At 35.7% G+C, this 22,894-nt stretch overlaps 1 protein-coding gene across 4 annotated transcripts in view; it reads left to right on the forward strand.

Moving 5' to 3' along the window:
• The window catches only part of PDCD6IP (programmed cell death 6 interacting protein), a 54,593-nt gene that overhangs the window by 25,021 nt on the left and 6,678 nt on the right, over positions 1-22,894 (forward strand). For all 4 annotated transcript variants that reach the window (XM_017648560.3, XM_017648562.3, XM_073223558.1 and 1 more), the window contains 6 exons: positions 2,300-2,477; positions 8,158-8,269; positions 9,188-9,357; positions 16,644-16,892; positions 17,239-17,373; positions 18,510-18,604. In XM_017648560.3, coding sequence (XP_017504049.1) covers positions 2,300-2,477; positions 8,158-8,269; positions 9,188-9,357; positions 16,644-16,892; positions 17,239-17,373; positions 18,510-18,604 — 939 coding nt within the window. The remainder of the gene's footprint in view (positions 1-2,299; positions 2,478-8,157; positions 8,270-9,187; positions 9,358-16,643; positions 16,893-17,238; positions 17,374-18,509; positions 18,605-22,894) is intronic.

A 22,894-nucleotide genomic window follows, 5' to 3' on the forward strand; every position in this document is an offset into this window, starting at 1 on the left:
CATTTTATGGCCAAGTAGCAGTTTGTTAATTCTTTCAAGTGTTGATGGACATTTCAGTTGCTATGAATATTGATGTACAAATCTTGGTGTGGGCAAGTTTTATTTCTCTTGGATAAATATCTAGGATTAGAATTGCTGAGTTGTATGGTTAGTGTGTCTTCAATTTCATATGAGATCACCACATTGTTCTTTAAAGTAGTTGTTCTGATTTATCCTCCTGCCAGCAGTGGTTGAGAAATGCAGTTGCTGTGCATCCTCATTATCACTTAGTGTTGTCAGTCTTTTTAACCTTGGCCTTTGATTGTATCCTATAGCAGTATATCACTGTGGTTTAATTTGCATTCCCAATAAAGGTGATGTTGAGCAACTCTTCATGTGCTGTTTGGCCATTCATATACTTTTTGTGAAGTGTCTGTTGAAATCTTTTGCTCATTTTTAAGAAATTGTGTTTTTCTTCTTACTAATCTTTTTTTAAAAATTAAGGTATACAATCTTTTTTTAAATTAAAGTATAATTGATATACAATCTTACGAAGGTTTCACATGAGCAATGTTGTGGTTTCAACATTAACCCATACTATCAAGTCTCCCCCATCCCATTGCAGTCAATGCCCATCAGCTCAGTAAGAAGCTATAGAGTCATTACTTGTCTTCTCTGTGCTGTACTGCCTTCCCTGTGACCTACCTATATTGTGAGCGCTAATTATGCCACTTGATCCCCTTCTCCCTCCCTCTCCACCCATCCTCCCTAAACCCTTCCCTTTGGTAACTGCTAATCCCTTTTTGGAGTCTGTGAGTCTGCTGCTGTTTTGTTCCTTCAGTTTTGCTTTGTTGTTATACTCCACAAATGAGAGAAATCATATGGTACTTGTCTTTCTCTACCTGGCTTATTTCTCTGAGCATAATACGCTTTTGCTCCATCCATGTTGTTGCAAATGGGAGGGTTCTTATGGCTGAATAGTATTCCATTGTATATATTTACCACCACTTCTTTATCCATTCATCATCTGATAGACACTTAGGTTGCTTCCATATCTTGGCTATTGTAAATAGTGCTGCAGTAAACATAGGGGTGCATATGTCTTGCATACCCTTGTTGGATATGCTGTTTATGAATATATTCTCCCATACTATAGGATGCCTTTTTGTTCTGCTGATGGTGTCCTTTGCTCTACAGAAGCTTTTTACTTTGATACAGTTCCATTTTTGCTTTTGTTTCCCTTGCCCAGGGAGATGTGTTCAGAAAAAAGTTGCTCATGTTTATATTCAAGAGATTTTTGCCTATGTTTTCTTCTAAGAGTTTTATGGTTTCACGACTTACATTCAGGTCTTTGATCCATTTTGAGTTTACTTTTGTGTATGGAATTAGACAATAATCCAGTTTCATTCTCTTACATGTAACTGTCCAGTTTTCCCAACACTAGTTGTTGAAGAGGCCGTTGTTTCCCCATTGTTTATCCATGGCTCCTTTATCATATATTAATTGGCCATATATGTGTGGGTTTATATCTGGACACTCTATTCAGTTCCATTGATCTATGGGTCTGTTCTTGTGCCAGTACCAAATTGTTTTGATTGCTGTGGCTTTGTAGTTCTTATTAAACTTTAAAGAATTCTTTAGATATTTTAGAGCAAGTCCTTTGTCAGATATATGTAATTGAGAATATTTTTTCCTAGTCTGGTTTACTTTCCATGTGTTTAATTTTGATGACTGCATGGATTTTGATCTCATATTCCTTTTTCTAGCAAGAAAGTAGCAAAAATTTACTCTAACATCCCTCCATTATGTAAATGAATTAACAGAATAATTGTTACTGTGCCACAATACTGAGAACAGATGAAGATTCTGTAATTAATACCTATGTCAACTATGTTCTCTTGACATTTTGCTTAGATATGACATAATTGTTTTGTATATTATTTCTGATTTGTCAGTAACAGTATAATAATCCAGAGTATGATAAAAGATTGTATTTTTTGAGATAGAATTTTTGACTTCTAATTACTTTGAAAGAAGTTTGAGGTACAAACCAAAGGTTTCTAGTATATTTTAATGTATATTTCTTTTTAGTTTTTAATTTTTGAACTTTGTACTTAATTCTCTAATGATTTTTTTTAATTTCACCAGTCACTGATTTTCTGTTTTTCCTTCTGTCTTTGCTGTAGTTTTACATTGGTTGGGCTTATCCATGTTTTTGGGTTGCTAACTCCATTGTTGCTGATTGAGATACAGGAGATTAACATTTTAAAGGTGATTTAGACTTACAGATGATACAGTTTCTCACTTTTATTTTTTTTAGAGTGTTAGCTTCCCTTAATCTTCCAGCAGCAATTGAAGATGTATCTGGAGATACTGTACCTCAGTCTATATTAACTAAGTCCACATCTGTGATTGAACAGGGAGGCATCCAGACTGTTGATCAATTAATCAGAGAGCTACCTGAACTACTACAAAGAAACAGAGAAATCCTAGATGAGGTATGTTTTAAGAAATTTATTTTTCAAGTAAAAACTCTTTACCGTTTCGGTGTTCAGCAGGGATTAGGACTGGAGGCTTCCTCCTCTTGGGGTTCAGAGGGTAGTACTCCCCATCCTGGTGAATTTACTGTGGCCCAGAGCCTGCTCTTCAGCCTCAAGAGGAATTCTGATTGAGTGAGAATGGGTTCAGACATGTCTTCAGGGTGTATACATGCACATTAATGAAACTCATGTGACCATTGTATGAAACTAGTATACTGTGAAGAATTTTTATCACATGAACTTCTCAAAGTCTTCCTAATTAATTATTTCTGTTCTGTGAAAGATTGGGTTTCTTGGTGAACATGGAATCAGACTAAGGAAGTTAGGCCGTCGAATTATTTATAAGCCCACTGTATCCATCTTCCAATAGAGAGGGCATTTTATCAATAGAAATGTAGCACTAAAGTTTCTTGGTTAAAGCCGCTGTATACCAATGTTACTCTTATTTTATTGTGCATTCACCTCTTTCCTGTAATTGATATGTTTCTTTCTTTAGCTATGAATATATTCACACTGGTTATATTGGCTTTTGCCAGTTAAGAAGTCACATCTCTTTGAGGTGACTTCTCTTATAAATATTTTAATTCATAATGTTTTGGTCTTTCGGTTAACTTTCAGACAATACTGTATTTACATAATTTTCATACTTTGGGGCATGGGTAGAGTACTTAAGTAGTTATGACTGTGTGAACCTTAGGAATGAGAATTTTTATTGCCCAGGGTTATTGAAAGGATTAACTGAAGTAAAAGTGAGATGCCTAGGCTATAGGACATGTAGTATGTGCTTAATAAATTATAGCTGTTAGTACTATTACATCACTATGATGATAATGGTATTGCAGTTAACAATGACTGATACTGTGGTGGTGATGGTGATGGCAGTTGGTTACCTTTCAGTGCAAATCAGCTATTAAAAAAGGTTAGGAAACTTAAATGGAAACTTACTGCATAATTGGCCTGGAAGATATGAATCATGAAGCACTCTACATTGATTATCTAGTCAGTATTACTGACTGTACCTAAATGGAGATGTAGTCAGTTATCAAAAAAACAAAAGCTAACAGAGTTGATGTTACATAGTTTAGTACGAGAGCCTTGCTGGTCTGAGCTTAGAAATGCAGACTTTCAAACCCCACCCTAGACCAGCTGTATCATGATCTGCGTTCATCAAGATCCTTGGGTGATTTGTGTGCGCATTAAAATTTGTTAACACTGCTCTTAAGGTAATAGACTTTATTCATGAGAATACCTTATAGTCTCTCAATATTTGCTGATGGCCGATCAAGTTTGTTATCTGGCATTGCAACTGAAAGGACATTGAAACAATAGATAGACATAGAAAAAAGCGGAGTGCTGTTCCAAATTGCCCATGAGTGAAAGCATCAAGCAGTAACTGTCTGACAGTTAGGAAGAAGGCACACTGGAAAATGCAGGCTGAGCATGTCAAATGGCCAGCAGTTTGGGGCCGTTATTAAGTAGAGGTTATATTAAGAAATCATTATTTAATATTTCATAGTTTACACATTTGGTCATTAAGGCCTCAGAACATGGAGTTAGATTTGGACTTTGTTCTCAGTTCTTACTCCTCACTGTGACCTAACATCTTCATGCCTCAGTTTATTCATCCAAAAATGGGGATAATAGTATTTGCACAGAAGGTAGTTGTGAAGTAGGATCACGCATGTACCTGCTAGCTAATACATATTAAATATTGCCATATTTCCTTGATCTTAAGATGCCATTGATTGTAAGATGTATATTTGGTTTTGAAACAAGTTTAATGGAAAAAGAACATTGCTTAATGAGTTACCATTTGTGAGGTATATCTTCACTAGAAATATTCATGGGAAAAAGCTCATCTTAATAATTAAGGATAAACTGGCGTTATTAGTTTAGATGATATATGTCTGTTATCTGCCCACATTCATATGACGTTTTTTTATTTATCTTACTTGATGTTCCTAATAGCCTGTGAGTTAGAGTCACTGTTATTCTGTCAAGTTGTGCTTGAAGAGTCTCACTTTGAATGAGTAGTGCTGTAAGTAGGTTGTGAAGCTTCTCCTCTCTCTGAGTGTTCAGTTCTCTGGCAGCTTTAGAAATTTAGTTTTGGTCTTGATTTTCAGAATTTTTGAAGTGTCTGCCAATTTGTCTTAAATAATACATTTTTCCTGCTTGGGACCTGTTGGCCCCTTTCTGCCTTAGACCCCTGTGTGTGGATTCTATTTCTTAGTTATTCCTTCTTCTCTTTCTCTCCATTATCTCCTCATTAGTTCCATTAGCTTGGTGGTGGTGCTTCTGGATCATTTCTTCCTATCTCCTAACATGTCTCCTTCTTTTCCCCTTTGTGCTCTGGTTCTTCCTGGGTGACTGTCTCAGGCTGGCCTTCTGGCTCCTTAATTGGCTATTTGTATGGTCAGTTGTGCCTTTGGTGTTTATCGGCCATCCTATTGAGGTTTTTCTGTTTTTTGTTTTTATTTCATTGATATTTTTCCTTTCCAAGTTATCTAATTGGTTCTTTTAAAAAATCACCTTCTTTATCTCACAACTACATGTGTTCTTTTTTCCTGAGGTAAAATTCACTTAACATGAAATTCACCATTTTAACTTCTTTAAAGTGTACTTTTAGTACAGTTACATGTTGTGTGAGCAGCAACACTATCTAATCTCAGAACATTTTCATCACCCCAAAAGAAACCCTGTACCCATTAGCAGCCCTTAATCTCTCTTTCCCCTTCTCTGATTTTTGTTTCTATGGGCTTGCTTATTCTGGACGTTTCCTGCAAATGGAATCATAAACAATATGTGGCCTTTTGAGTTTGCCTTCTTTACTTACCACAGTGTTTTCAAGGTTCTCCTTGTTGCAGCATGTGTCAGTCCTTTATTCTTCTTATGGCTAAATGATATTCCATTGTATGCATATACCTACCACATTTTGTTTGTCCATTCATCAGTGATAGATATTTGGGATGTTCCACTTTTTGGTTTTTCTGAAAAATGCTGCTATTTGTGAAAAAGTTTTGTTTGAGCATCTGTTTTCACTTCTCTTGGTTCTATGCATAGGAGTAGAGTTGCTGGGTCATACAGTAATTCTATGTTTAGCTTTTTGAGGAACTGTCAACTCTTTTTCCAGAGCAGCTGCATTGTTTTACATTTTTACCAGCATTGTCTGAAGGTTCCAGTTTCTCCACATCCCCACCAACCCTTTTATATATATATATATATATATACACACACACACACACACACACACACACACACATATGTGTATTTTTTAATTATAGTCATTCTTGTGGGTATGAAGTGGTATCTTGTTGTGGTTTTAATTTGACCTTATACATAGAAAGTCCTAAAGTTAGAAGTTTGATAGGATTGCATTGAGTGTTTGGATCATTTTGGGAGTATATTGCTGATCTTAACAATTTTAGGTCTTCTAATCTATGAATATGGAATGTCTTTCCACTTATTTAGGTCTTCTTTAATTTTTTTAGGAAAGGTTTTGTCATTTTTAGTGTACAATGCTGCACCTCCTTGGTAAAATTTATTCCTAAGTATTTTATTCTTTTTGATGCTATTGTAAATTGAGTTGTCATCTTAATTTCCTTTTTGAATTGTTCATTCCTGGAGTTCATTCCTGGAGTATAGACATATAGTTGATTTTGTGTGTTGATTTTGTATTCTGCAACTTTAGTTAATTTGCTTATTATTTCTTAAGAGTTATTTTGTGGACTCCTTAGGATTTTCTATGTATAAGGTAATATCATCTGCAAGTAGAGAGAGTTTTACTTCTTCCTTTCCAGTTTTGAGTGCCTTTTATTTCTTTTTCTTTCATAATTACCCTGGCCAGTACATTGTTGAATAGACACGGTAAGACTTGTTCTGTTCTTGATCTTGGTGGGGAAGGCTTCTAGTGTTTCACTATTAACTATGACGTTAGTTGTGGCTTTCTCAGGTTGAGGAAGTTCCTTTTTATTTCTAGTTTATTGAGCATTTTTATTATAAAAGGGTGTTGGATTTTGTCAAGTACATTTTCTGCATCTTGAGATGATCATATGGTTTTTTTCCCTCTACTAATTTTTCCCCTAATATTGATTAGTAGAATTAATATTTTGCTAATAGAGAATATTATATTAATTGATTTTTTGATATGAACCTTCATTGCATTTTTAGGATATCCCACTTGGTCAGGGTATATTATCCTCTTAATGTGCTGCTGGATTTGGTTTAGTTGATTTTGTTGATCATTTTGCATCTATATTCGTAGGATATTTATTGGTCTGTAGATTTCCTGTAATGTTTTGTCTGACTTTCAACTTGTGTGTCCTTAATGTGTCTTTTATAAACAGCATCTAGCAAAATTTTTCTTCTTAATTTAGCTTGACAGTCTTCCTCTGTCTGTGGAAGGTTAAATCCATGTATATTAACTGGGATTATTCATATATTTTGAATCACATTCTGCATTTTGTATTTTCTACTTATTTCTTTTGGTTTCTATATTTTTCCTTTTTTTCCCTTAGTGTTTGTTTTCTGCTATAAAAAGGCATTATGTACCTGACACCTCTTTAAATTTAGGAGGTTTTTTTTTTCTTTTTGTGGTTAATGTTTTTATCTGGAGTTCAGTTTAGGACTTTGTGGCACATGGGTAGTGAGGTTTCCAGTCCCAAGTTCAAACTTTTGATTGGGAATCTTAAGTGCTACTTCTTTTCTATTTAGAGTCAAGGCCTAGACAGACAGGTAAGGTTCCTTGTTTTGGGCAGTTTGCCTTTTTAAAAAAAAAAAAATTCATCTACTGAGAGGAAGTGCCCCAGCTTGGGGGAGAAGAGTACCTACCTCCTCTTCCAGCCCCATCTGTGTTTCTTGTCTCCTGCGCATGTGAAATTCACCCTCCTAAGCCAGTGATGTAGTTGGTGAACTATGGACAGTGGGCCAGTTCTGACTTGTGTCCTTTATTTGTATAGTATACTCGTTAAGGATGATTTTTGCCATTTTTAAGGGGTTATAAACAAAAAAAAGAATAATATGTCACAAAGACTGTGGCCCACAAAGCCTGAAATATTCTCAGGTGTTTGACAGAAAAGTTCATAGCCCTCTGCTCTAAACTGTCAGGGGTTAGCAGATACCATTGACCCCTAGAGTTTGTTCCACTGGTAGGTTGGCACCTTCTTGTGTTTCTGGCCCCCTACTATTCTGTCTTCTCAGCTATGCATTCAAAAGGCATTTTTAATGTTAATTTTCAGTTTGTTGTACTGGGATTGAAATATAAATATTTTATGTTCATGTAGTGAAATTAATCAGTTTTTGTCTTTGTTTTGCTTGTGACTTCTAAGATTGAAAGGTTTTCTATTTTAATATTAAAAAAATTGTAGTCTTGGTATATAAATATACATAATCTAGTTATTCTTCCTTTTTAATTTTACTGATTTAGATAATGGCTAACTTAGTCTTAAGTTTTACAAGATTTTTAAATACATTATAACTTAGATTTCTTCAACAAAAATTGTATCCATTTGTGTTCTAACCAGTAAAAAGTATTCCTGTCTTACTAATTCTTAACTCTATTGAATCAAGATATGTAAAAAATGTTTTAAATTTTTTATACCAGAAATGATATCTCATTGTTGCTTTGCCTCCTTTTAAAAAGTCATTAAGATTGTTGGATGAAGAAGAGGCAACTGACAATGATTTAAGAGCAAAATTCAAGGAACGCTGGCAAAGGACGCCATCCAATGAACTCTATAAGCCTTTAAGAGCAGGTAAAAATGTGTATAAATACTTTCACTTGAATAAATTCCGTATTTGGATCTACAATTTTGCTTGGTTAAATTAGGATCAGTTGTAAACCTGTTTTTACCGAAACTGTGTGCTATTATGAAAACTCAGGTTTTTTCCCTCAGTTCAGTATAAGCTAAAAAATAAAAACGAAGGTAATCCATGTTAATTATAAGAAGTTCAGATTCTTATGAAGGTTATGAAGTGAAAATTAAATGATCTTACAACTCTCTTTTCCTCTTCCAAGTCCTGTGCATATTTAAAAAATATAAATGATATTATATACATATATATGGTTTTATAATTCCATTTCACTTAGTATTATGTGGTAAAATATGAGTTTTAACAGTTAATTCGAAACCAAATTATTAATTTTGAGACTTTGATTATTAAGATTTTGTGCTTGTTAAGATAAATGATCTCTTCATGTTCATGTCAACAAGGTAGAAACTTATTTTACTTTTTTTGTAAGAGGAATGAATACTTTTGAGATTTTTATAAAAATACATGTGTTCTTTTAAGTGGAGTTGAAACAGCGATCCTTTGAGAGGGGAATACTTTATAAATAAGTTGTAACAATTTTTGGAGTGAATGATTTCTTTCTATAGTTGTGAGTTGTAGGAAAATATTAGACTAATGTCAGTGAGCTTTTATTTGGTGGACAGTAACCACACATGTAATCTAAGGCAAAACTGCTTTTGCTTTGTGACTGATTTGTCATTTTTCCAAAAAACAAAAATGCAAGAACTGACAAGAGCTCAGATTTTATTGTTTAATGAATTGGGGCCTGGAGAAGGGGAAAAAAATTGAAGTTAGATAAACAGCTAAAAGTACAACCAATCCCCCCAGACATCACTTTAAAGTCAATGCTGTGCCCTGGTGACATTTTTGTTTTTCTAAAGAGGGAACCAACTTCAGATCAGTTTTGGATAAAGCTGTGCAAGCAGATGGACAAGTGAAGGAATGTTACCAGTCTCACCGCGACACCATTGCACTTCTGTGTAAGCCAGAGCCTGAGCTCAATGCTGCCATCCCTTCTGCTAACCCAGCGAAGACCATGCAGGGCAGTGAGGTGAGAAGATGCTTTTTGATTTGGGTGGTCATCTCCTTAGGAAAACTGTTCAAGCCACATTATACATCACAAAGTGCCAAGTTCATTCTTATTGCCTCCATTGAAAAATGCAGACATAAATTGAGGTTGTTATATTTAAAGTAGCATAATATATACACTGTATAGTAGGCAATTACACAGATAATACTACTATGCTGTAATAATAATTCCCATTTATCGAATGCCTCCTATGAGCTGGTACTGTGTTCTGGATATGTCATTTGTTTACAGTATTTTATTCAGGTTTTACAAAATAGGGAGAGGCTTGGGAATATAGATATTTCTTTGAAGTAGAAGGACTGGGTTTGACCAGTTGCTCTTCTGACCACAAATTCTTTGTTTCTTACATCATTTTATACTGCCTTTCACCATATTTCCCTGTGACTAGCTCTGAAGGAAAATTGGCAAGGTGTGCATGTTACTAAGTGGATAACATGATCATGGCATTTGTACTGTGACAGGAAGGAGAAAACCATTAGTGGGCCATCTGATTGGGAAAGTCCTAAAAGAGGAGGCAGTGTAAGTACTTTTCATGCCTGATCACTGTGTGATAATGCATAGACTAAGGTAGTTGCCCTGAAGCACCCAGGAAAATAAGCCAAAGGCCAAGGAACAGTGCCAGAAACTTCTTGAAAAGGGTGAATTTCCAGGGGCAGTAGGTGTCAGCAGTTATCAGTGCTGTTCCATATTTGTCTTTCCACAGAAGCATTTCATGTATTTATTCAACCAAGACCTACTGGATGTCTACTCTGTATATAGTACTATGTTAGTGTATTGAAAAATTAACAAATGAATCACAGCCTTTACCCTCAGTTTGTAGTCCAGTGTGGAAGGTGAGACATATACAAGGACAGCTATAACAGAGAGGAAATTTAAAAGTGTTCTTAACTTTGCAAAATAAGCTGTGAGGATTTAGATGAAGAGCTAATTAAAGAGAGCTTCTTAAGAAATTGGTATCTTATGCGAACAGAGGAGACAGGCAGAGGAGGTGAACATGTTTAGGGTCCAAGAAGGATTGGATGAGTAGGTGTGTCCAGAGATGCTACCAGCAGCTCAGTGGAAAACAAAGTGGAGAGAAGACTATGTAGCATAGAACTTGAATCTCAAAAGGCGGTGGGGGTCGGGGTGGGGACTTGATGGAACAAAGAGTATCAACTAAATGCTTTGAGAAGTTGGGGAGAAAAGGAAGGTATTTAGAAGATTATTGTGTGAAGAACAGAGACCGTGGACTTTCAGAATAGCAACAAATTCTGACCCATTTTTATTTTAGAAAAAAATCTCCTTTTTCTTTTTGGTGTTTTTTACATGACTGAGAACTTACATGGCTTTTATCCTTTAATTCTCCTGCTCTTAATAGACAAGTAAAAATGGTTTGTACTGGGCAAAATCAGAATTAGTTATTTGATTCAGTTGGTGTCATAGTTGCTTTTGTTAATCCATAGCTAGATTTTCTGGATAGATGTAGTCAAAAAGTTTTCAGTACTGTATATATTTATTTATTATGTACCCTTATCAAAAAAGGCAAATGTCAAGCTATTTCAGATAGTTGTCCAAGTAGTTGATGACACATTTTAGCCAGAGTTTTTATAATTAAAACTCATTTGAATCGCTGGTTATAAAAGTGCTACAAAATATATCTTTTATTAAGAAGTTCAACCTTAATGGTAAGGTTTTTTTTTTCTTTTCTTGTAAAAGGGTGTACTGTCTAGTATTTATCTTTGGTCTCTTTGGGCGCCTGGTTTCAGATATTGAGATGATCTGAAAAATTTTGCAGGCTAATGGTAATTTGTATTTAAAGATGTTTTTAAAAATAGTTAGACCACTGCATGTGATTGTGTGCCTGTGATAAGCTGGGGTCTGGAATCTAGTCTACACTTGGCCAGTAAGCCTTGGACCTAGTGTAGGGCTTAGTCTGCCAGAGTAAGGGACATCTTTCCTTAGCATGGGGATGATAGCCACTTACTCAGTGTTACATCTGCCTGCAGTGGTGGAGTGGGGGCCTTTGACAGAAATCTTCATCCCCCTCAGAGGCACTGTGTAAAGTAGCACTGTTCAGGGTGGGTGTCCACCCAGGGGTGCTGTTCTGTGGTTCACACAAAGGCACCTTACAGGCCTGTGTGACCTGCAGGATTTGTTCTAACAAACATAACAGAAAGTTTATAAACAAATGTTGAGACTGCCTGGCATCTGCTCATTCAGTTCATCAAACACTTGTTGAAGTCCCACATATGGCAGGAATACAGCACCATGGTTCCTAATACACAGATGGCTAACTTCTAGGTTAGCTTTAGTGTAGGGTGAATGCACTCAGGTTCCTGCTGTTCTATTGCTTGGAGGTATTCTCATGTCTGCCTTTTCTGAAAATACAATGACAAGGTCTGAAAAGTAAAGTTGGAAATTTCTTATGTGCCCAAATGTGTTTGATGCTGTTAGATGCTACAGAAAGTTTTATCATTTAAAAAGGGGGTTGGCAAACTATGGGCCAAATCCAGCCTGCTTCCTGTTCTTGTATGGCCTGCAAGCCAAGAATGCTTTTTACATTTATAAATGGTTGAAAAAAAGTCAAAAGAATAATGTTTCATGATATGTGAACATTATATGAAATTCAGATTTCAGTGTCCATAAATAAATTTTTGTTGGGACTTACATTCATTCATTTACATTTTGTCTATGACTGCTTTTGTACTACAAAGGCAGAGTTGACTAGTCCAAACAGAGACTGGGCTCACAAAGCTGAAAGTATTTTCTGTCTGGTCCTTTCCAGGAAAACCTTGCTAGCCTTTGATCTGAAAGATGAAATACACAAAGGCTAGGTGATTTCATTCCTGCCTTTCTGTTTGACCCCATCTCCCTCCATTCGGTCTTTTGTTTACTGTTCTTCAGCCAGACTGGCCTTTTTTTCTTTCCTTTGAACATGCTAAGCTTGTTCCTGCCTCAGGACTTTAATATTTGCCTCTCCTGTCAGGTCTTCCCTTTGCATGGCTACTGCCTCTTTTTCATTAAAGCCTCAGATGTCACCCTTGCCCTCTTTGTCATTGCATTGTCTACCACGTTACTCTGTTTTTGGGTATTTGTTTAATCGTCCTCTCCTTTCCCATGCTCACCAAATAAAGGACACCGCTTCTTTTAATAACTGTATTTTGGAACCCAGAGCAGTGCTCAGCATGTAAGGATTCAAAAAGTATTTGTTGACTGAATGATAACCATTGGCAGCCTCACTTAAATACAGGGATGCAATTAATTTCAGTTTAAAGTTAATTGGAACTTTGTAAAAGATACCTCAGGATCCTAATTTTTTTTAACTTTAAAATTTTTTATTTTAATTGCGTATAATTAATATACATTATATTAGTTTCAGATGTACAATATAATTATTTGATTATGTGTTGAAATGATCACCATAGTAAGTGTAGTTAACATTGCTACTATATAGTTACATAATTTTTTTCATGTAAGGAAAACTTTTAGGCTCTTTCAGCAACTTTCAAATGTGCAATAAGTATTATTAACTACAGTCACTGAAGGGTCCCCACCAATAAGATGGCGAACTTCCGGCTTCTCTTCGGGGTCCTCGGTTCCCGCCGGCGCCACCTGAAGCCCAATCACCTCTCGCCCCCCTCCCAATCCCAGCACCTAGCCAACAGCCACCAGCCCCGTAGAAGTAACACCACAATCACCCTATGCCCCTTCCTATATAACCCAGCACCTTTCCCTAATAAAGTGGAATTCTCCAGTGAATTGCTGCTGTGTGTCGCTCCTTTCCTTTCAGTCACCATGCTGCACATGACATCCCTGTGACTTACTTATTTTATAACTGGAAATTTGTACTTTTTGATCCCCTTCACCTATTTCTCCCATCCTCTCTACCTCTGGCAACCAGCAATCTGTTCTTTGTATCCATTGGCTTGTTTTTTTTTTTTTAGATTCAACATATAAGTGAGATCATGTGGTAGTGTTCCTTTTCTGTCTTTTTCTCTTAGCGTACCCTCAGGGTCCACCCATGTTGTCAGAAATGACAAGATTTCATTCTTTTTTATGGCTGGAGAGAGACAGAGAGAGACAGAGAGAGAGAGAGAGAGAGAGAGAGAGAGAGAGAGAGAGTGAGAGAGAGAGAGAGAGAGAGTGTGTGTGTGTGTGTTGTGTGACCGTTTCTTTATCCCTTATATGTGGCCATTGTAAACAATGTTGCAATGAACATGGGAGTCCACAGGGATTCAAGTGATCAGTGTATCTTAACTTTATAAAATGGTAAATCTCAAACTTTCATTTATAAGAAAACTTAGGCAGTGATTTCCTTTTCTTGCTATCCTGGTCATTCACTTGTGGAAACAGTTAAATTCATTTTCTACTTTATACAGTCTGTTAAAATGAGGCTAGTATCATACAATCTAAAATAGAGTTAAACTATTAAATGTGATAGCTTAAAAAATATGTTTATCGTACAAGGAATCTCTTTCTTTGTATGGTAGTCTAAAATTTGTTCATTTATAAACTGATGATTTCAAATAGCAGTTTTTCCAGACACTTAGACTCATAATATTTTGGAATAGGACTTAGTAAATAGGTATTTGGTCCTTCTTTAATCACTCTAATTAGACAACTGACTACCATAAAAGTTTGCTTTTCTTAAATGGAGCTGTTATTGGAACTTGTGATTCCTGAATTTGATGGGATTCTCTTCCCACATTACCCTGCTGCCCTGTGAGATTAGTTCCACACTGAGGAGGAAATTGATTCCATGTGAATCCTGTTTGTCTTCTTGTTTATTGTTGGGGTACTATTACCACAATTTTGACCCATTATTTGATGAGAGAATCTCAGTTCCTATGCTATTTAAGAGACAGTTCAAAATAAAAATGTGGTAGTGTTCCTGTCTTTGTTTATTAGCTTTGTTTATTAGACTGTTTTTCTAAACCAGTTCTGCATATTCCTGTTTCTTCCCCAGCTTTCCTTTTCTTTTTCTGTCTACTTTTTTTTGGACATAGCTTATAGAGATAAAAATGACATTCTTATTTTTCTGATAGCCAAACAATCTTCACATAGGGTCCAAAGTTATCGTTGAGGTTCTGTTCCGTTTAAATGTGCCAACAGATTATACTGTCACAAGCCTTTAACATTTATATCCTATTATATACCCCCAATACAAAGTGTGTCACATAATTACATAAATACTTATAATTCAGCAAAATAGGATACTTTAATTCTTATCTGTTCCTCCTCATTTGCAGTATCCTATCTGGATGCTTAGGGTTTTAAGCCTCTTTAGGCCATAATGTATCCAAAGTGTAGGGTTAAACCATAAAGCCTGACTCCAGTTAGTAATGGCTGCTAGTGATGGAATGCTTACCTGTCTTAGAAGTTACTTAGAGTGTGTTACATGCATTATTTCAGTCTTCCCAGCAGTCCTGAGATAGGTGCCATTATTATTATTGTTTTGTAGTTGAGCAAATTGAGTTTTTCCAGGTTTCTTGGTTACACAGTTAACTAAGTCCATTATGTCCACTAAAGGAGTGTAGTCAAGAGTTGAAAATTTTTTACCATGTAATTATGTTTCATTTTGATGGCGAGCTAAGTTTGTTTCTGTATTCAAGTTTTGATTTAATTTTATTTTGAATGTGTAAAAAATGTTCATTCATGATTCCAAAGGGTCATGCAGAGAAATGTCACTCCTATTCTCTTGTCTCACCCACTCTCTGTAAGCAACCATTTTCATTAGTTTCTGGCTTGTCCTTAGTGCTTTTCATTTTGCAAAAATACACAGGCACACATATATGTGTAATGTGTGTTTATTCTTATGTTCTCATTTTCCTTTCCATTCAAAAGGCAACATACTATATATATGCTTTGCACCTTTCATTTAACAATATGTTATGTAAGTCATTTGGAAGCAAGAACTTTATCCCTGTTGTCTGATGTCAAATTCCACTAGATCCCTTAAACAGACTGCTGTGTCCATCCAGGTAGGAGGATTTCTCTCCTCCTCCTACAGCATCTGTGGTTTGCTGCTTCTCGGACTTCTAGGAGTCATACTTCTTTTCACTGTTCTGAATGTTAAAAGACTAATACTTTAAGATGGGACACCAGGAGATGAGCAGGGTAAACAGAGGCCAACATGTAGAAGAAACTTCAGATTTTTCCTTTGGTCTTTGGTCTGCACTAAGGAAAGTTACTCTGGAACTTGGGAAAGAGCTAACTAGGACTGTGCAGTGAAGAGTGTAGGACAGAAATTCTTAGAAACAGGCAGAAGGTGAGAAGAACCACTGGAGTTGGAAGTGCTGCGGGCAAGAGGAAAGACAGGGATGGGTTCCTGGAGGTCCGCTCGTTCTGTTGTTTCCCCCAGCTCTCGCTCTGTGAGCATCATTGGGCACAAGCCGAGTAGCAGATTGGGGCGTCTCTTCCCGGTAGCCCTAGCCAAATGTGAAGCAATGTGAGTGAGAGGGGCGGCGTGTAGGTGGCAGTAGTGGGCACGTGGGCATGATAACACTGTTACTAGGAAGGGTGTTTTTATGTGTCATGTAGACGTTGAGACCACCTGGAGTAAATTAAGACAGCCAAAACACTTAGTGATATCAGGGGGTATACAAGAAACCTTGCTCCCTCTTTCTCTCCCAGGATATGAAATAAACATATGGTTTATGGCTTTCTGTCTTTATCTCTTTTTATCTAGGGTGCTCTGTCTGTATATATCTCTATCTCTATTTCTGTCTCCATGTCTGTCTATATATGTCTCTAGCTCTCAATCTCTCTTCGTTGGCAAAGGGTATCTACTTACTTGGCAAAACATACCTTCCCCTACCTCAAAGTCATGCCAGGGATGCAGTATAATATAAAGTGGCCCAGAGGTTGGTTTGGAGTTAGGCAGACCTACATCTCATATTCGCCTCTGCTTTTTTTAGTAGCTCTGTAACCTTGGGCACATTACTTAATTTTTCTGAGATCCAATTTCTTCATCTTTGAAATAGAGGTAAGAAATAGATACCCTCTGGGGTATTGTAGGGAATACATTAATTATATTTATAAAGTGTTTAGGATAGTGCCTGACATAATATATGTTCAGTAGATCATAGCTCTTGCTGCAGCTGATAAATCTGAGTCCACTTTATCTAAACAGCCTGATTTACAGTTTATACTTGACTGTCTGAGAAATCATCTCTCCCTGACTCTGGGTGAGTCTTGAAACCCCTTCTTGAAATTGGGTTCAGGCTTTTTGGGCAATTAAACTAATGTTTTTTTTGGTTGTTCTTTAGGTTGTAAATGTCTTAAAATCCTTACTGACAAATCTTGATGCAGTCAAGAAGGAAAGAGAGGGGCTGGAAAATGACCTGAAATCAGTGAATTTTGATATGACAAGCAAATTTCTGACTGCTCTGGCTCAAGATGGCGTGATAGATGAAGAAGCTCTTTCTGTTACTGAACTGGATCGAATCTATGGAGGTCTTATGACAAAAGTCCAAGAATCTCTAAAGAAACAGGAAGAACTTATTAAAAATATCCAGGTAAAGTTTATATTCTTTAATAAGAGTTAGGGTAAAATAACTACAGAAAGGATAAGCCTGGACTAAATAGTCTATTTAGGATTCTGTTTTTTTGCAAGTGTTACATATTAATAGAAATTCATAATCATTATTGGTAATGGTTTGACATCCACTGAATTTGTTTTGATGCCCATTTAATTCTTTAGGAAAGACTTAAAGTACTGTGTTACCCCAAAAGAAACATTTTTTAGGGAAAATCTAGTAATTGCTGCATGTAAATATAAGTTGAAAAAGTATCAGTAGAAATGTAATGAGCTATATTAATTTGATAAATAAATGTTAATACATAAATCTTTCTTTTAACAAGGTCTCACACCAAGAATTTTCGAAAATGAAACAGTCTAACAATGAAGCTAACTTAAGAGAAGACGTTTTGAAGAATTTAGCTACTGCATATGACAGCTTTGTTGAACTTGTAGCTAACTTGAAGGAGGGCACAAAGGTATGAACTATAGAAGGAACAATAGCTAATAGTATAGTAGTGAAAATAGAGTTTGGGAACTTAATTGGTGTTTCCAGCTGGACCAAATTATTTTTTGCTTTGAATTTGTTAACTTTAATGACTTTTGCCTCTGAGAGGTTTGTTAAAGTCAAAGAAAGCTTAATGAAGGTGATGGTATTTCATGGGAACTTGTGAATGAATTGTATTTTTTACCAGGAAGAAAGGGATTCTAGGCACTCCAGGTAGCAGGAATTAGCACAGAGATGTCAAAAGCCAGTGACACTTTTTTGGGGGGGATAGAAAGTTGACCAGTTTGAGTGAATTGTAAAGGAATAGGAGTAGCCAGAGATGATCTGTGGTGGGATGGCTCTTAAGTTCTGTGCTGATGGTTTGCATGGGGATAGACTTGTGATCTGCCTGTGCTTACTAACTGTGTTTTAATATTCCCTTTCCTTCCCTTTAAGTAGTTCAGGGAAATGCTTTAATTTGTTTCTACCAGCTACTTTGCTTCTGAGGGAACAAGTGATTTTTAAATTTTTCAGATGTAACACAGTTCTTTTTGGTACTGTAACTCCAAAATGATCATTGAGTAAAGTTATCTTGATGTAAATACAGTAGATAAAATGTAAAACCCTTCAAAAAGAGAGTAAGAAACTGCAAAGCCTTCAAATAGAGAGGATAGTGTAAAATACCATGTTAATTTGGTTTAAAATGCTTTGTTGAAACAAGTAAGCTGAGAAAACTCCCGAGAGCCTTTGGAAATACTTCTAAGGGTTTCTGAAATGCCTGCATTTCTGAAGTGAATACGCAGACCTAGTACTTGCACTTAGATAGGTTTAGTGTCTTTTTATTAAGCAGCTGATTTTTCTCTAGGAATTGGGAATATGAAACTTTTAACTTGCTGCCATCTAATTTTGGTGACAGTGTTGTCTAAAAATGATTTTACTATTTTTGTTTTTTTTTTAGGAATCTTAGGTCACATTTAATATTAAGTTGTTGGACTTAAGTGACATGACTGTGTCTCATGCAGAGGATTTTAGTTTTTCAACTTTAACTGTTACTGACAAAGAGCTTAAGATTGTGTTCCTCCTTAAAAAATTGTTCTTGTTTATTGTGTATTTGTCTTTTGCTTATAGTTTTACAATGAGCTGACTGAAATCCTGGTCAGGTTCCAGAACAAATGCAGTGATATAGTATTTGCACGGAAGACAGAAAGAGATGAGCTCTTAAAGTAAGTTTTTACTTAAAAGTATTTTTCTTTTAAAAAATCATACGTAGAGACTTTTGGGGTGAACCTGGCAGTATAAGATAACAATTTTCTTCCTTTGTTCCTGGGTATTTTATGAAGCAACAAGCAAACTGCATGATCTGAGAACAGAGGATAAAGAGAAGCAGAAACTCTAATTGTTGGAAGTACAGTGATGTCCCAGAAATGAAAACAAAACAGCTCAGGGGGGCGGATCTAAGAAATGCCAGTGAACTTCAGTTTGCCCTGAAGTGGCAAATAGATTCCTTACATAAACTAGAGGTTCAGAACATGGAGAAGACAGGTGAATAGCTCAGAAAATACCTGCAAAGTCACTTTGTGAAGGAGCCTATTGAGAAAGCTGGGTCAGCATTCCATGCTGAGTAATCAGTAGCAAGTTGACACAGCACTGATTTGAAGATACTGTATTTATTAAGGTGAAAAATGAATGAAATTTACAAAACTTGGATGTTTTATAGAACATTCACCAGAATAATACTGTCACTGAGAACAGATGAAAAATGTGAATGGATTCTTCACCATGAAATAAAAAACAAACAAAGAAGATTAGGAAGTAATCTAAGGAACAAAGCAAACAGAAATGCCAGAACTCAAGGAAGGTGGTAGAAAATAGGAGGTGATAAAGCATGAGGTGTCAAAATTCAGAAAACAAGTAGAAGAGAAAACAAAACCATCACACATATAAGATCAAATGGGAGGGACAAAAAGAATAAACACTGAAGGAAACACAAGAACCAAGTAGAAAATAAACCAAAGAAAATGAAGCCAAAATAAAGAATTTAAAAGGATTATGGAAAAGATGGGCAAAGAAGAGCCAATATATACAAAATTGAATTCCTCCCAAAGAAGAAAAACCAAAACAGTGAACAGACAAATATTTGATATTACTCAAGAACATATTCCTAAAATAAATGAAGGCTTGTTGAAAGGGTGTGTCTTATGTCAGGAAAAATGAACAAGAACTGTCATTGCCAAGGCATTTAATTATTAGCCTTAAAAGAAAATGGCAGAATCTTTGAGGTAGTAAGACAAAAAGATCAGTCAGTTCTTGAAAAAATTTAGGCTGGCAGTACTAAGTGGAGTGATTGCTGTTGGAACTCAAAGCAAATAGGGCCAATGATTTTATATCCAAACTCCCCTTCAGGTATACACAAAGCCATGGGTTCATTAGTAGTGAACATAAAAAAACTCAGAGACTTATCTCAAGAGCCTTTCTTGAGCCCTTTAGCTAAGCTGGCCACTAGTCACCTCTCTGCTCATATTTAAATTGTTTTCAATAGAAGTGGGAGAAGTTGCCAGAGAGCTGCCTCCCTCCACCCCCAAGAAACAGCTGTTTATACAGTTTTTTACTAAGCCTTAAAAAAGTAAATATTTAGAATGTTTTTTAAAATGGTTCTAGAGGTTTAAAAAAACCCTCCGAATTAGTATCATTGATTAAAAAAAATCTGACAGATTTAAACAAAGAAGTCTTCAGAACAGTGTCATTTATGAATAGGGATGTGATTAAAGTCCTAAACTAATCACCATTGATACCGGTATGTTAAAAAAGAACCATGAGCAAGGGAGAGGGGCCTTTATTCCAGTAATGCAGTGTTTGGTTCATATTCTTACATCTAAGGAGAAAAGATTCTTTTCATAGATGAGGAAAAAGCATTTGAGAAAATAATTATTCTGGTACTAAGTAAAATAGTAGATGGATACTCCCTTAACGTGAAAGTATATGAGTGTGTGTTTGTGTTTGTGTATACACACATACAGATATCTTCTATCTGTCTATATCTGCATAATGCTCAGCATCATGGTTAATGGAGAAGTATTGTAAAATTCCCTTAAAAGCGGAGGCAGACAACAAATGCTCACTGCCAGACTGTTATTTAATATTGGCAGTACTGCCAGCACAATTAGAAAAGAAAAAGAAGATAGAAATGTAAAAGTTGAAAAGGAGGAGGTAAAACTACTACTACTTAGAGACTTTGTGATTGTATAACTGGAAAACCCAAGAGAATCAAACTCCAAATTCTGCATACAATAAAATAATTATTACTGAAGATGGTTGATCATAAAAATAATTTGTAGAAATAAATAGCTTTCATAGAAATAAACATATAGAAGATATAATGGAAAAGAACCCATGTAAAAAAGCAGCAATAAAATACATAGGAATAAGTTTGTCATATATGAGACCTATTGTGAAGAAAACTTTGAAACATTATTCAAGGACACAAAAGATGACTTAAGTGTGTTGAAAGACGAATCATGTTCTTGGATAGGATGACCCACTTTGGATAGCATGACTTAACCTCAAAGATGGCAATTCTAAAATGGGCACATTCAGTATAATTTTGATTTAAAAAAACAAAAGGTTTTCGTTGAAAACTAGGACAAGTTGATCCTAAAAGTCAACTAGAAAAACAGTCAAACAAAATTAGAAAGGCAAACCATAAAAAGAACAGTAAGGGGAAACTAATTTTACCAGATATTAAAATATATAATATTGTCTCTAATTAAAATACAGTGGTACCTGGTACATGATAAGTCAAACCAAAGACAGAATAGAAAATAGTAATAGAATCAAATACGTATGTGAAGTTAGTGTAAAAAGATCCTAAACTAATCAGAAGACATTAGAGATAATTGCCTAGCCATTTAGAAAACAAAAGTTATAAATTCCAAAAGGATCAAACTTGAAATACATAAAATGAAATGTAAAATCTAAAAGAATATGGGAGAGTTCTGTAAAAAAGCTGAACTGGGAAGGGTCTTTCTAACTCCAACTTAAAATCCAGAAGCCATTGAAAAAAGGGTAATGTAATAAACTGGGGAAAATGTAATAAATATTTTTTATTTATTATACAATAAAATATACTAAACTGGTGAAAATATTTGAAACTTATTCACCAACAAAGGCAGATTTGCTTAATTTATAAAGAACTCTTAGGCACTGAGGAGGAGGATAAAGAAACCTATAGAAAAAATGGCACAAGATGTAAACAGAAATTTTGGAGATGAGGAAATACAAGTGGTTCTTAAGCATATAAAGAAATGCCTATCCTTATTCCAGATAAAATAAACACAAATTAAAATTACTGTGACAGAACACTTTCCAGATTGGCAGAATCTGCCAGTTTGGTCACATGCTCTGTTGGCACATGTGGAACAGGTCTCATCCATTGTTGTGAGAGTACTCACTGATGCTGTCCTGTGTGGGTCCAGGGCAATCTGGCTGTTCTGTTTTTGAGAATTTATTCCGAGGATATATTAGCAAATGCTGGAAATGACTATTTATGAGCTAATTCATTTCTAAGTTGCTTGTAATATTAGAAGAATAAAAACATGTCCAGGGCTGGTGAAATAAAGCTAACATCTGTACAGTGAAATACTATGCTGTTTTTTTTTAAATTAAGGTATCATTGATGTATAATCTTATGAAGGTTTCACATGAACAACATTGTGGTTACTACATTCACCCCTATTACCAAGTCCCCTGCCCCCGACCCCATTGCAGTCACTGTCCATCAGTGTAGTAAGATGCTATAGAGTAACTTCTTGTCTTCTCTGTCTATGCAGCTATTTTTAAAAAAGAAGATGTCTCTTACTTACTGATATGGAAAGATCTCTAAGATAAATAGTTATGGTAAAAAAAAGGTACAGAACACTGTAAAGTATGCTTTTTGTGTAAAAAGGGTGAAAATAGAAATACACGTTTAACTTGATTTATCCTTAAGGAAGCTCTGGACAGCTTCATAATTAACAGTGGGTAACTCGGGGAGTGAATGGTGAAGTGGGAGCTTGCAGATACGGGTCTTTTACTCACTTTAAAAGGCTTTGAATCAAGTTGACTATATTACCTTTAAGAAAATTATATTGAGTTAATCTAAATAATTGATGGGACTTCATATGTTTTTGTAGTCACAACCAAGTAGTCTGATTTTAATGTTTCAGAACTGTTCCTCCCCCTATGCCCCTTTTATTAATCTGTAGAACACTTTGTTCAACTCAGTCTTACAGAAAAGCCCAGTCTGTAAAACAGATAAAAATGGATCTGGCTTAGATCCAAGCAGGGTGAGGAGTTTGGAATAAAAACGTTTTGTCCCTCCTTTCCTTCTAAGCAGCAGCCATTGAGACATCTGTACAGAACCCTTGAATTCTGTAGCTCAAAGCAAGTGGGAGCAGAGAAAGGATGAAAGTGATTTCCGAGTTTAAGTTGAAGATTGGCAAACTGTAGCACCCAGACTAAGTAGTTTTTGTAAGTAA

The sequence above is a fragment of the Manis javanica genome, chromosome 15 (genome assembly GCF_040802235.1).
Source record: "Manis javanica isolate MJ-LG chromosome 15, MJ_LKY, whole genome shotgun sequence".
NCBI classification, from domain to species: Eukaryota; Metazoa; Chordata; class Mammalia; order Pholidota; family Manidae; genus Manis; species Manis javanica.